The 15,863-nt window shown below is 26.4% G+C and overlaps 1 protein-coding gene across 4 annotated transcripts; it reads left to right on the top strand.

Annotated features, from left to right (window-relative positions):
• The first annotated feature begins 1,185 nt into the window (after nucleotides 1–1,185).
• Nucleotides 1,186–11,830, top strand: LOC111036935 (single-stranded DNA-binding protein 3-like). 4 transcript variants are annotated; one of them, XM_022319231.1, is made up of 16 exons: nucleotides 1,190–2,076; nucleotides 5,195–5,267; nucleotides 5,422–5,483; nucleotides 6,235–6,319; nucleotides 6,386–6,427; nucleotides 6,495–6,581; nucleotides 6,653–6,748; nucleotides 6,834–6,911; nucleotides 6,986–7,031; nucleotides 7,217–7,249; nucleotides 8,770–8,975; nucleotides 9,653–9,691; nucleotides 9,847–9,907; nucleotides 9,975–10,045; nucleotides 10,139–10,339; nucleotides 11,655–11,830. In XM_022319231.1, the coding sequence occupies exons 1-16, from the start codon at nucleotides 2,021–2,023 to the stop codon at nucleotides 11,757–11,759; spliced, it is 1,341 nt and encodes a 446-aa protein (XP_022174923.1). In that variant the 5' UTR covers nucleotides 1,190–2,020; the 3' UTR covers nucleotides 11,760–11,830. The 4 variants fall into 4 exon arrangements, with proteins under 4 accessions (XP_022174924.1, XP_022174923.1, XP_022174925.1 ...); XM_022319232.1 differs by lacking the exon at nucleotides 7,217–7,249 and having other exon boundaries at nucleotides 1,186–2,076; nucleotides 11,655–11,759; XM_022319233.1 differs by lacking the exons at nucleotides 9,847–9,907; nucleotides 9,975–10,045 and having other exon boundaries at nucleotides 1,197–2,076.
• Nucleotides 11,831–15,863: the final 4,033 nt, after the last annotated feature.

Genomic DNA, 15,863 nt, shown 5'->3' on the forward strand with positions numbered 1-15,863 from the left:
GCTAATTTTTTTTTAAAATTAACATTATTAACAACCTATGAGAAACCTTTTATTTAATCTTCAAGTTTTTTGACAGTGTGAAGAATATGTTTCATCAACAATAATTTAAAAAAACTTATAATAAAAATATTTTGAACATTTTATAGTGCATAAAAAATTATATAGTAAATATTCAGTGAAAATGTCGTACAATTGTACAATTCATATAGACACCTAATAACATTTTTATTACCTATATAACTGTTGTCATTTGCAGGGTTGGGCAGTAACTTAGATACAATAATTGTATCTTGTGTTTTATATCTCGATACAATTATACAAAGTATCGAGTATCTTGTATCTCGATACATTTTCAGTCAATGTAACGAGTATTTCATAAAATTATTTAATCGAAAGATACTCGATATATAAATGCGATACTTTAAAAAATTAATTTTTACAATTATTTTCACTTGCCTACCAAGTAGAAGTACATACCAACCCCAGTTGGGGTTCGACTATGTTCTAGTACAATATTTTTAAAAGCGATGCAAATTTCAATTTATGTATATCATTATTTTTAATTGCAGCACTAAAAATTAAATACGTAGTTACAGGTGATTTTTCGAAAGCTGTAATCTATAACTTTTAGAAGATTATTTTTTGTTTTTTAAATGTATTAATTCGATTTAATACCAGCTTGTACTCTTTAGCACCCGTATACCTATATACCTAATTGTATGTAAACAAATTTTTTTTATAAACCTATAACTAATTTTATTTCGAGTATTTAGTATCTCGATCTCCAAATCCAAGTACCTAGTAATTAGTATCTAGTATCTCGATTCTTGATACCTATTTTTGAGAAGGTATCATTCCCATCCTTGGTAATTTGTTAGAAGATGGTTAAGCTACAATAATATTGGGAACAATTTTAATTAACTGGGGATCGATTCATGGGTCCGATACGTGGATTGCAATTACTTCTCTTATATTTAAATTTGAAAAAATCTGAGTGCCTCACCGTGTGTAGTATACTACATATATACTCATATATGATACGATATTACGATGTGTGTTTGGGTACAGTAAAACCGATACGCGTTACTTCGGCAGTAACGAACAGGTGGGGGGCCGAGGAACTACACTGCCCACTGGCTACTGGTGATAATATTTCGGTATTTTTTTTTATTGTTTTGTTTCGAGTTTTTCTCGGTCATCGGACGCTCATCTTGCGCAGCGTCGCAGCTGCAATATTGTTGGTGTGACGTACCTATGGTGAAGGGATAGGCGATAATAGTAGTGCGTGGCCCGGATGGTTGGCAACACCGTGGCCATTTATCAATGTTTGATTATTATCATTTTTGGAAAGAACTATCTTGAACGTCGTCTCTACCCGCTGCACCTCGATCGCAGGTAATGCTCCGATATTTTTCTCCGCATCGATTTAATTTTTCGGGGAGGAAAAGAGTACAGTGTTTTTTATTCTTTCAAATATATGTTATTTGTTTAACTCTTTCCGCTTTTGTTTCATCACGTCCAGTTGTCCGTCCATCTATCCGTTCATCGATAAAAATATAATATAGTCAGGAGACCGTAAACGTGTAATTTTATGAGAGGTACGCAGGTACTCCGTAGATCGAGTACATACCTCAGGAGTCAGGAGCCAAATATTTGTCAAACTCGTGCGTTGAGAATTGAGATTGTATCTCTAAACTGCCGTCACCATCGAATTTTAGATCATAGATCGTTCATTTCGTGAAACGGTTGTCTAAATCGTTTGACTCGTAGTTCATCTGGTGCACAAAACGAAAACAGGAGATTCTGCGACACGTCCAGAAGATTTTTTCTTTTGTCAGGTGTCGATTTACAAAGGACAGTACAAATTTGTCCGTACGTGCTAGGAAACTACCACCAAAACATTAACTACAATGACAACTATTATGCTGCCGTCAGTGTCTGCATAGTGTAGCCTATTTTGTTGCTGCCGTGATCGCAGATTTTGTTTGAGGCCAAAGCTTTTGAGCTAATTTAAATCGAGATGTATGCAAAAGGAAAGGGCGCGACAGTACCATCTGATGCTCAGGCCAGAGAAAAGTAAGTTGCTATTTTCATTCCTAGTTTAAGCGGTTGTAATATCTAGGTATGGGGACATAACATATTGTATAGTTATTTTCATTGTTTATCTTGTATGGCCATATAGCGGTACTATTTATGTGTTTAGTTTTTAACAAGTTATTATACCTAGTATTAATGAGTATTAACTCTAGATAACTACAAAATATAAATATAGTCTGTATACATTATTTTCTTATTGATTAAGATTTATCATATGTATTTAAAGTTTATTAAGTAGTTCGGTATTAATTATCAGACTAATAGTACTTATGTACTTTTATGAATTATCTTTGTTTTGATTTTTTCTATGTTAATAAGATCAGAAAAACTATTTTGAGCCACCTATCAATTATTATTGACATAATTATAATCTGTATATTAATGAATTAAAATATTATGTTCTCTACTAGGTATAATCAGTAATCACACTCTATACACATATTGTAAGTTAAATGATAAAAAGATTCATTCATGTTTAAAATAATTCCTAGAAAAATATGGAGATAATGTATATTTCATTGACCAATGCACATCTAAAACTACTGAACATTTTGAATAACATTGAGACTTGTTGAATTTCAACTGTCATAAAATGAATAGTTTTATATGTTAGTAATAAATATTAGGTATATACTAAGGTTTGGATTTTGAAACAAATTAATTAGGTACCTAAAGGCAAGAATATATTAAAAATGTAATATAAAAAAAAACTGATATCAGTTTGAAGTACCTACTAAAAAAAGCAAAAATAGGATTGTAGTCTGCAGTGTTTTAAGAAGAAAAATATAGGTAAATTGAAGCGACACTAATTTTATTGTTTCAGTGTATTATTAGTAAATGATCATTAACATTAGTGGGCAAGACAAATCTTAAAAATGTATTAAACTTTTGAATTAGTAGTTTATTTGTAATCAGTAGATATCCTTGCCCTCAAGTACATGTCAATGAACATTAATATCTACCTTAAACTGTTTTCAAGCCATTCAAAATAAAACAGTTTGATCACCTAACACAACTGTAGTCTTACAACTTAAGTTTTAAACTAGATTTTGATTGATCAATGAGTTATCTATGTTTAAATCAAAGTAATTTTTGTGTTCTAAAAACTTTTTATGTGTTATACATTTATAACAGAGTACCTATTAAAATATGATAAAACCTTTTTTACATTTTCTAATGTTTCTGCTAGAAAAAACAAATAATACAATTGTTTCAATTAAAACACTGGAAACTACTAATAATTCAGTAACAAAATCTAGCAAGTATGTCAGGTTAGGTCTAAATAGTAAATATCACCTTACCTTTTTGTATGATGACTGTAGTTCCCTTAGGGCTAATTCTTAACATCACCAGTTAAAGTTAACAAACACTTAACCAGCAGAATTCTGCTGGTAATAAAATCTATTATCAGCCGAGTATATTAAGCAACACTAAACCGGGCATTGTATGAACGGTGTATTATTATATACATGTTAATATTTGATTTACCAATAATATGAATGGGAGTACTTAGTAAAGCAATTATGTGTACAAAAATTATTTTTCTATGATAATTGATAGTAAATATCTGTGGCTTGGGGCAAGAAGGCCAATGGCAATATCAAAAAAGAGCATTGTTGAGAAATTGAATTTTTATATGCCAATTTAAAAAGCAAAAAATTATAAAAATTATAGCTTGATGTTAAAGTTGGAATTTTGATGACTTAATTTTGATTTGTTTTCCGTTTCTACTTGAATGAAACATTTAAGTTTTGTGTAACAAGAAAATGTATTAATTTTATTTTCACCTTTGCCTTCTTAATGTATAATAAATATTATTAATATCTGACATTGACCAAAAATTTAAATTTTAAATTTTAAACTCACTCTAACAACTTAACAACTTAGCCTTTTATTAAAACCTAATGATAATATTTAATTGCAAATAAATTATTATGTTGGTAACTTATTTTATACTTATAAACTTGATTGATTTCAACACATATAACATAATCAAATAATATTAATGAGTAATAACATTTGTGAAATAGTCTCAAATGTCTCCAAATGTGACATTGGTTCTTCTTTCACCAAGCCACAGGTATGCAAACAATTTAAACCCAACTTACCTATTCTATAATATGTAAGGATAGGTTAGGTTAGGTCCTTTCAGAGGAGGGGGGCTCTGAGTCAAAATTGACCAAGGTCCTTAAAGAATATTGGGCCCCATGCGTCCATGCAAACAAAAATAAGGTACCTTAGGTAAGTATAAAAACTATATAGTCTATAGACTATAAGAGCTATCAGCATATTTTTGTGAAAAGTATGTAGCTAGAATTAATATCTTGAAATAAAATTTTAATTTTAAATAAAAATGGGTCCCTTGCATGATTCTGCCCTGGGCCCTAAAATATCTCTGTTTTAATGTCTACAACAACATCTTTATTGATTTAATTTTGTTGTAATGCATGCAGGTGAAGAAATACAAAATTAAAATAAATACCTATTAATTTTTTCTGTAATATTATTCTTCTCTGAATAAATAGTATATATTTAACAGTTGATAGTTACAAAATCGAAGGTTAATACTACGTGGTTATACATAATTCCATGAATATAAAATATATTTACCTTTATAATATTTTTAAAAGAAGATATATGAGTAGTGAATACTATTTATGATATAAATATATTTAACATATATTATATTTAGTTATTAATAAAAAATGAATACTAGTATTTAATAGTGTAATATGGGAATTGAGGGGGAAAGTTGAGCATTTGCTGCTAATACTAATTGTCAATAAAACAATGTGGAGATTTCTAAATATTATTAGAATATTAAAAAATGAATGTTATAAGTGTTCAAGTTTTCTGTTTTATATCATAAAAATGACGTATTTTATAATTATATCGAAAAACCTATTATCTTAGTAGGAATCTTCTTTTTTATTGGTTAAAATTGTTTGAAAGTATGTCAGGTAAATTGATAAAAAATTAAAATCTGAAATTTAAGTTTTAGCAGAAGGATAATTAAACTATTATATTACACATTAAAAATCTAATTTTATGAATATGAATGTGTGTTAGAAATAAATTTTAATATTTATTTTTTTAGGCTAGCATTGTATGTTTATGAGTATTTATTACATATTGGAGCTCAGAAAGCAGCTCAAACATTTTTAAACGAAGTGAGTACCTGGTTAAAAATCATTTTTTGTATTACACTATTTAGGTATGTCTAAATATTTGGTAGAATATGTTAATAATAGCTACTTATTAATTTTAGTTTTTTAAATTTATGAATTGTGTATTAATATTAGTTGTTTTTATTTATTACTTTAGATTAGATGGGAAAAGAATATCACATTAGGTGAACCACCAGGATTCCTGCATTCTTGGTGGTGGTAAGTACTATAAAATGTACTAACTTGGTTTTTTGCATTTACTACATTTCAACGAAATGTATTTTTATGTTCCCAGAAGTGTTTGAAAAATTCAGATTTTGATTAATACATTTTAGAAAAAACTGTTCAGTTGGATTTATTAATTAAAAGTATTAACAACATAATATCATAATAATTATACAATCTGTATATTTTGTAATGTGATAAGCTAAGTGGCTGACATATATCTTATTCACTATTATCTTTATCCAGTGATATGATCCTAATTAGTATGCAATATACATATATATATTTTTTTCATGCACCGAATCAAGAAGATCTTGATGCCCTCATTTTTTGATACATTAAAATAGGTTGAAACATTCTATAGTTCATATCATTTGTTTTAAAAATTCAACCTATGTGTGAATGTGGTTCAAATCACATTGATTCAGATTTTCTCAAATTTCTTATAAGGTCAGTTAAAGTTTGTAAAACATTGTAAAATATCTGTCAAATTTTAATTGGCAGGTACTGTAATGTATTTATCACTAAAAATAAATTATGATGATTGAAAGTTGACTTAAATTTTAATTTAAAATATTAATATTAATTAAATTTGGTTAACACAGTCATTCCTAAATCTAATATATTAATAATTTATTGTTTTCAAATGTACCATAACATATTTCTTACATACATAAATACCCTATTCCCTTATGACAATGATCTTGCTAAATTCTTTTCTGATTAATTTGCTTTATATTTTTAGTGTATTTTGGGATTTATATTGTGCTGCTCCAGAACGCCGTGATACATGTGAACATTCAAGTGAAGCTAAAGCATTTCATGATTATGTATGTATTTCAAAGATAACTATATAAGTATAGTCATTATAGTAATATGAATTAAAAAATTTTCAGGGTTTTGTAAACTCAGGTTATGGTGTAAATGGTATTGCACATGTAAGTATTTTATGTAGCTAAATGTTTATTTTTATTAACAAATTAAATGAAATATATTTTTTCATAGAATGCTGGACCTTCTCCTAGTCCTTTAGGACAAATGCCCCCAAATGATGGAATGCCAGGTGGTCCGATGCCTGGAGGGTTTTTTCCAGTTCGTATTATTTAAAACAATTTGTTAAATTAAACGGCGATTATTACTAATAAAATCCTTATAAATCTTAGAATTCATCAATGAGACCATCACCTCCAAGTCATCCTTCAGCACAACAATCTCCTCATTCTCAACCACCATCACATGGACAAATGTTATCAAATCAGGTTTGTAATTAATAATTTTCTTTTAATTATTTAATTACACAAGGTATGAGTCAAATTTAAATGTTGATACTTTATTTTATTTTAGCCTTTTATGGGTCCCCGATATCCAGGTGGTCCAAGGCCTGGAATTCGAATGTCACAATTAGGAAATGATTTTAATTCTGTAAGTTAATAATTATAAAATTACCACTATTATAAATGAGTAACTTTAAAATTAATACATAATTCATATATTAGCCTACAGGTCAGCCAATGATGCCTGGCATGGACCCTTTAAGACAAGGTAAACTATTTATTAGTAATTAACATGTTATCACTCTTTAAATATAATGTGTAACTATAATTAATTATTACAAATTATTTGTTGTGTAATTAGGTTTATTTTACTGATTTTTACTAACTAGTAATGAAAGTATAAAATATATTATAATCCATCAATAATTTGCTTAATAATTTTTTCTCCTGTAGGTGAAGCTGGAGAATATGTTGTAGGTTGGCAAGGTAGGCCAGTATTATTTAAATTTTATTATGCACACTATTTCTTAACTCAAATATTTTGTAGTTAATGTCATAATGATAGTAAAATTACATTGTTTGTTTTTATTGGAATTTTTATTAATGTTTAAGTAATTTAAAACTAAAGATCTTTATTCTTTAATTTTACCATTGGAATATTTGTATTGAATTCATATTTCGAAGTAAACATTATGATCTATTTATCTTGTTGATTTTTTTGTTTGTAAAATAGCATGATATAACAATTTAATTTGATAAGAGAAATGGCAGTATTAAAACCTCAACTAAAAAAAATTCATTCAGTGCAATCATGCTTAAAATGTGAATTATAGAAATTTGTTTTGGTTTTTAATAGCTTCTATCATAAAAACAATGCACCGTATTTGTCCATTAAAAAATATAACTTAATTATAACCACTGCCATTCCCCTTGGTATATCTTAAATTAACTAAAATAAAAATATATTCATTAACTGTGTGTGTTTAATATTGTTAAGTTATTAATACGTGTGTGTTGTATTTGGTGTATTTGTGTTTTTATTTGTTAATGAAGGCGAATAAGATAATTATTATAGTTTTATATGAATGCATACAAATTCCAACTATTGGGTGTTATGGACTAAAAGTATTTCCATTAATTTGTGTATTTTATTTGTTTGAAAACTAGATTGAATTTCTAAATTTTTATTTGGTACTTTAAGAAGTATGATGTTTTTGCAAGGGTATATTTGTAAATTAATAAATTATCATGCTTTGAATATATTCGAAAAAATATTGGCTTAATTAAAAACTCTGACTTTACTCAGAATTGTTTTTAATTGTGTACAATGATGTATTGTACCTTTTCACTGAGTAGGTTTAAATTCAATGATATATCATTGTTCATGATAATCAACTAATAAATCAGTGCTATTAATTTTATTTTTCGGTTGTAATTGAATTAGAATCCTTCTGACTTATTTTAACATTATTTATGTCATGTAATAAGTTATTTATAAAGTGTAGGGAATGAATTAATTCTTATTTACAATTCGTGGATATATTATCACCTGACATTTTTTTCTAGATTCACTTATAAGGTATATACTTTTTGTTAAATGGTATAGAGTGTCATGATATTTATTTTAATTTTTTCAAATTTAATAGTAATAAATTAAATTTCAAGAAATAGTTAGAAATCAAAATTATTTAATTATGTTGTTATCAAATAGTTTTGATAGATACAATTTTTCTAATTAGATTGCTCAAACTTTTATTTTTTTCAAATTTATACAAATTGTTAAATTATCATTTCACAATTGTGTATTTGTTTTTATTTTAAAGCATATTAAATTATGTATTAAGAAAACATATGCTGTTTTAATATTCAAGCTATACGAATTGTACTTCAATTTATTATGTTTGTTCATTATTTCCACTTCATAATTAGTTGTTGCTTATGTAAATTCAACTTATTATACATAAAAAGAATTTATTTTTCATGACTGTTATTTATTTTATGATCAGGTGGTATGGGACCAATGAATCCTCGTATGAATCCTCCACGTGGTCAAAACACTCAAAACATGAGTCCTTTAGGATCATATAGCCCTGGAATGCGTGGACCTCCGCCTAATACAACCTTGGGCCCAGGTGGTGGTGGTGGACCTAATATGCCTCTATCAATGGGTGGACTTGTTGGAAGGCCACAATGGCAACCAAATGCAAATACTGTGAGTACTCAATTTTTTAAAATACTTTTAATTATTTTATAAATTATTGATTTAACTGTCATAGATTAGGCTGAAATAAAATTATATAACATATCAAGCAAACAAAACAGTATTGTCTTAACTGCCGTTGAATAAACATAATCAATGTTATTATATAAATACAAATAGTTTGCTTATTGTTTAGAGTAAGGGTCTTCAACCCGCACCCCACCCTGTCATAATTTGCGGTCCGCAATCTCATTTGAAATTTAGCATGTATATTTTCTGTTTTTCAATAAAATTATAACGTTAAGCCATCGCTATCAGAAATATGCTATACAATGAATCAATAAATTAATTAATAATTTGTAATTTGTAATTTAAAATGTAATAATAAAATTGAATTTTTGTATAAAATACATGTTTTTACAATGAATGTGCCCTGGGAGATTATTAAATAATAAATAAGTGGCCCGCTGCATAAAAAGGTTGAAGACCCTTGATTTAGAGACTAGAGTTATAAATTTATAATATTACTTTTATGAGGAATTTATGAATCGTTATACATATTTTAAAATATATGCAAATATAAATTACTTGTTTCCCTCAACAAAAAAAAGGTAACTCTAAAAATTACCTACCTATAAAAAAAAATTATTTTTATTGAACTAATCAGTGTGCTATCAATATTTTTTCAGCCCATGAGTTATTCGTCATCGTCACCAGGAGCTTATGGAGTAAGTTTTGATATTTCAGTTTAATATTTGATTTTTAACTAAATTAGATTAGTTTGATGTAGATATTTATACTACTTAGTTTTAATAGTTTTAACTACAATCGAGTAAAAGTATTGGTGAAAAGAGATTTAGGTTTTATATAAAATATTATTTAGGGACCCTCAGGATCAGGCGGCCCTCCTGGACCAGGCACACCGATAATGCAAAGTCCTCAAGGTAAAAAAAATAAAAAAAATAGGTAGTCATTTAGTTTATGATCTTAATTTGAGCAATAATGTTCAAGATTCTTCAAACTCTGGAGGAGAAAGTATGTACACGATGATGAAGCCGGTTACCGGAGGGAATATGCCTGGTGTAAGTTATAAACTAAGAGAAACTTTACAAATATGTATCTTTTTATATTTATATGTCGTGCCCTATTAAATAAAAATGAAAAAAAATTTTCAGGATTTTCCAATGAATAATGCATCAGATAGTGGACCACTAGGGCCAATGGGTCCTAATACAATGAATTCGGTTTTGAATGGCGAAGGACTAGATGGTATGAAAAATTCACCTGCACCGGGTGGCCCAGGGACACCAAGAGAAGACAGTGGGAGTGGCATGGGCGATTATAATTTGTCAGGATTTGGAGGAGCGGGAGAAAATGTAATTGGCCTGGATATATATTAGTTTATGGACGTTGAAGACAATCGATGAACTACATACTGATTAAGGGTGTGATGACAACTGTTTGGTGACTAAGAAACATTAAGTGGCAAATGATATTACAATTTATATTTATAAATAACAAAATGTAAATTCAGTTTTTTTTTTATTAATGTAGTATAAAAATGCATTTAAATTTTTTCTGAAACGTTAAGTATTGTTCACCATTTTTTCATCTCACCATTATCAGATTGTTATTTGTCTTTTTTGGTCCTTTTTTTTTTTTAAGTTTATGATTGATAGTTTGTCATAAATTACCTTAAGTGTCAAATAAAATCTCTGTGAGTTATAAACTTTGTAGATTCCCAAAAAAATATTAAAGACATGAAATAATTTTAAAAAACAGTATAAGCCGAGTCACTGATAGCGTTATGTGCCTGAATTTAAAATGGTTGTTCATAGAGCTTATGAGTACCTTCATCTATTCACAAATACTTGGCATATATTATGGTCTAGATATGTTTTTTTACATTTGTATTTTTATTTATATCTTTATTGGTATCTTTAGTTTTTTATTTACACTAAATTTATTCATGACTACTTAGTCTACTAATATCTAGCTACAAATTTAAAAAAAAAAAAACTATGAAGTCTTAAGATAAATAATACATTAGTATATTTTCTTTGGTGAATTACAGTTCACCCGATGACATTATTGTTTGATGTTTATTTTGAATTATTATTTTTAAAATTGTAAGCTAACTAAGTACATAGACTTAGTTGTTTTTCTCGTATAACAATATCATTTGTGAAGCAGCAAAATTAAAAAAATAAACGCCCCTTATACATTTGATACACAAAACAAGATATAAGTTTACAATCTGTATGATTAATATAATTTTTTAATTTTTTCTCTACACACAATTGCCAATTAGTAATCTATCATCATTATTCCATGATACATTTTGTATGTCCTATCTGTATTTTTAAACTTCTAAAATTGAACCAAACACTACAGTAATGTTGATAACCACTTAATAATTTGAATATATTTAATTCTATACCAATGTTGCAATTTAAATTAAATTTTTTTTTAAAGTATATTATAACAAAATTGTTTAGGTTATTAAATTATAACTATTTGGAAAAAGTTCATACCATATTATAAAGAACAATATTTCAATATTCTAGTATTGCTGTTGCCTGTTTGTGTTCTAGTCGTTATCAATGTTGTATATGGTGACCGTTGACACTCCAATAAGGGTATATTTTTATATCTCAACGTACCTAACATTTATTTTGATGCGATATTTAGGGTCAGACTGAATCCGCTGCAATATTGAAAATAAAAGAAAGTATGCAAGAAGAAGCCAAACGTTTTGAAAAGGATTCTGATCAATCGGATTATTACATCCAATAGCGAAAAATATGATGGTAGCTTGAAATTTTCATGTTGTACATTTAAATAAAAACTTTCCATAAAAATTAGTGCAATACTTTTACATTGGTATGTTCAATCCTGACACGTTTTTAAAATTTGATGGTTCACAGCCAATAAAATATTAATAGCTATATTTAAACAACTATTATAAATATGAAATTAGTCAATATATTATGACAGAATTAATATTCAGAGTAGTATTTTATGTAAATATTTTAGGAAAAAATTGTTTTAAATCAGGGACGCTATAATTTTCATGTTATTGTTACATCATTAAAATAGGAATTCTCACCATATATTCAACAACTATTTCATGCACCTATATCGATGATGACTAAGGTTAAACTTTTATTTTTTCAAGAGCACCAAAATGTTGTTAAAAATGTTCTTTTATGTTTTTTTGGGACTTCTACTATTTAAAATAACTGTGTTTGTTATTGACAACTATTTCTGTTCAATATTACAGTTAAATTTATTAATATTTTTAAAGTTCATGTTTTAATGAATTAAAAAATAAATATAATAAATGTATTATTTTGTTTTAATATATTTATGTATGATAAATTATTACAATGTAAGCATTATTGCATCAAATATAAATTAATTTTATTTGTTAATAATTTTGCCATTTAGTTGTAAAATGTTAATACATGTTTTTTCTAAGCAAATGCCAATTGGTGAACTCAAGTTTTTTTAATGAAATCTCGATATATTTATAATTATTTTATGTTCAATAATTATAAATTGGGATGAGTTAAAAAAATTGATCGCATTTCATGTTATATAATTTATTGTAATAATTGTTTAAGTGGCAACATTTGATTGATATTTCTTTAATGACTAGTAAAGTCTTGTATTTATTATATAAATGTTAAATCATAAAGTATTTCAACTACTATTTATCAAATTTAGTTACAAACTATAAACTATTATATACAACATATTAATGTAAACCAAACATAATTTATTGGCTTATAAGTGGAACTGCTATTTATTTCATAGCTTGTGGCATACAATTTTTGAAATTTGTATTCTTGATCATTTGAGGAAAACTACTAAGTTGAATATTTTTACTCTCTGTGTATACTTAATATTTCTAAGTTAAATAAGGAAATCGATTGAAAAAAATGTAGGTCCTTTCTGTACATAATACTAAATGGCGAACATTTTATATAATAATATAAGTACTATACATGAGTATACTGATCCTGATAAATAATAATTTAAAAAAAGCCCAAATAACAGTTTAACTTATACCGAAAACTATGTAAATACTTGGTTAGACGTTTTCTTATTATTTGTTAAAAAATTAATTTAGCAGTATGAAAATAATTTTTGAAATATTGGAAGATTTACATGTTAAAAATATATTGTATAAAAAAAAAAAAACAAAAAAAAATGGATAGCCAAATTTAATTAATCAATTAAAAGTTTAAAACAAACCATAACATTTTTACAAGAACTTCATCTACTATAAATTATTTTTTACGAATTGATTATTATTTAACGATAAATATGATCATTTCATATTTAGCTATTATTTTTATAAATATGAAAATTGTATCTAAAAATGGCAATTTTTTAATAATAATAATATATTAATTATTATTGTATAACTTTTTTTTTTAATCAAAATGTTATTCAATTTGTATTTATATTGAAATTAATTTGTTTCTCGTCCCAAATACATTCCCCTAAGTTTTAATGTTTCAATATAGTTTGTAAGAAAACAGTGTTGTAAAATTGTACTATTAATTTGTACGTTGTTTAATTAATATAATTATTATTTATTATTATTATTATTATTATTATTATTATTTCTATTATACATTTCATAGTTATTTGTTCATCTGTGGTATATATTATTAATAGTTATCAGGAAAGTTAATGGTATTTTTAGAATACATATGTACAATGTACAAGTATTTTATAATTTTTCTTTTATAAAATCTCAATTTGAATAAATATTACTTATTTTTAATTTAAAGATACAATGCATTGTTTATTTTAAATATAATATGATTTGTAAGTTAAAAAATGATCAAAGTTTAATTGGTAATTGCTTGATAATAATTATATTAGTTAATGAAGAATGTTGAATATTAATAAAATACAAATTGTTTATTACTTTTCCGTAAAAAATGAATGTTATCTTCATAATATATTTACAAAAATAATGAAATATTATTTAAATTGAGATAAGAAAGTTCACGTGCAATTTTGTTTATTTATTTAAAAAATACTATTAAACATTTCATCATATTATTTTATTACTGTATTATGTTTATGAATTAAGAACTCTTTACAATAAATTATTTATAATAATAATGCACTATGTACGCCAAATGTCTTGGATATACTGGAATACCAACCTAGTGAATACCGTTCTGGTATTTTTATTAGGACCCATCTAATGTTACATTATTCTAGTTAAGTAGAACGTAGTATTATCCGATAGTGTATTTCAATTGTTTCCTATTTAATTAGTTTACTGTAATTTCATGAGTTAATTAATTGCATAGTATTTAATTTTTATACTACAAATAGGTGTAAATTAGTTCAACTAGTTTGTACACAAAATATAATGTACTGTAGTTAATGGCGTTAGTCTTAAGTGGAGATATTAGAGCTGGGTGACTGGGAATTCCTGAGTCTGGGACATTTCGGATATATTGTTAATTAATTAATTATATCTTTAAACATAATTATACTGAACTCTTCTCTATAATATTGTGTTCAAAATTAAGTAAAATATCTTCATGTATGATTTATTTAATTACAAGTTATACAATTAAGCATCGTGTTTATTTTAAATTTATATTATATTATATACTTAAATGTATAAATTAATATATATTTACACATATATATATATGTGCATGTATATAATATTAATGTTAAATTCAGTGTTGTAAATCATTTTATTACCAAATTAAACTACCTGACAGTATGTATTAATTGTTGGTGTTCTAAATTTAATACCTTATAAAATGTGTTAAACATGGCATTAAATATTTTGTCAAGGATAAACTATATTTCCTGCATTCTCTTAACTATTTATAGTAAAAAATATTAAAGTTAGAAATTATTTAAGTCTGTTGGTTGGACATTTGGTGGATAAGTTTATAGCCAGAGTTGGACAGACCCTGACCTCAAATAAGCAAACACTAACCGGAGCCTCGGTTGGTTTGGGCTCTTGGACCTTTTTCTCAAATTTTAAAATAAGTTTATTATTTCTTTGGTAACAAATTTGTGTAAGGGTCTCATATAAAAATGACAAAATAAATTATTATTATTACTGAGAAAGTAAAAATATTTTGTCAAGGAAAGTAAATAGAAGAACCTATTTGTAAGAGCCATAAGATTAGATATTAATGTAGGGCTCGGAAGTTAATGCATTTTGTATTTTTTTTGGATATTTTTAGATGATATCATCTAGAGCATCATAATTATGCTCTCCTGGCCACAAATGTGTTTCATTAGCATCTAAACAACTTTTGTATGCATTTTTTTATTGTTGATTAATTTTTAAGTCACTTTTTGACATTTTTAAGATATTTTCCCACTTTTTTAGTCATTTTCACTGATTTCACACTAGTTCACTTCTTATAGTTTGTTGTTTGTGCCGATAACTTACAACTTGGAAATTACCACGGACTAAAATTAATACCTATCCGATTATATCTCGGCGATTAGTCGTCCCATTGTTTTTGTGTTAAAATAAATAATATTGTACCAACATTTTATTAAATTTTCTTAATATTTTCGGAATGCCAAAAATTAAAACGTCGGTTATTGCTTGTCTGCGTGCATTTGTGTTGGAATTCGAAGACGATATTTCTTCAAGTGAGTGTTTTCTGGATAATTTCAGTGCTGATGATTTGGCACATTTCAGATTTGCCCCAATCACTTCAGTGGACGCGGAGAAAAGTTTTTCAAAATATAAATACTTATTAACAGATAATTGTCGTAAGTTTACTTTTGATAACATCAAAAACGCTCTAATTATACAATGCAATGATTTTTGAGTAATTTGTAAGGTTTGATAAATGTATATAGAATTTTATAGTGAAATAGATAAAA

This window comes from Myzus persicae, unplaced genomic scaffold (genome assembly GCF_001856785.1).
Source record: "Myzus persicae strain clone G006 unplaced genomic scaffold, MPER_G0061.0, whole genome shotgun sequence".
Lineage (NCBI taxonomy): Eukaryota > Metazoa > Arthropoda > Insecta > Hemiptera > Aphididae > Myzus > Myzus persicae.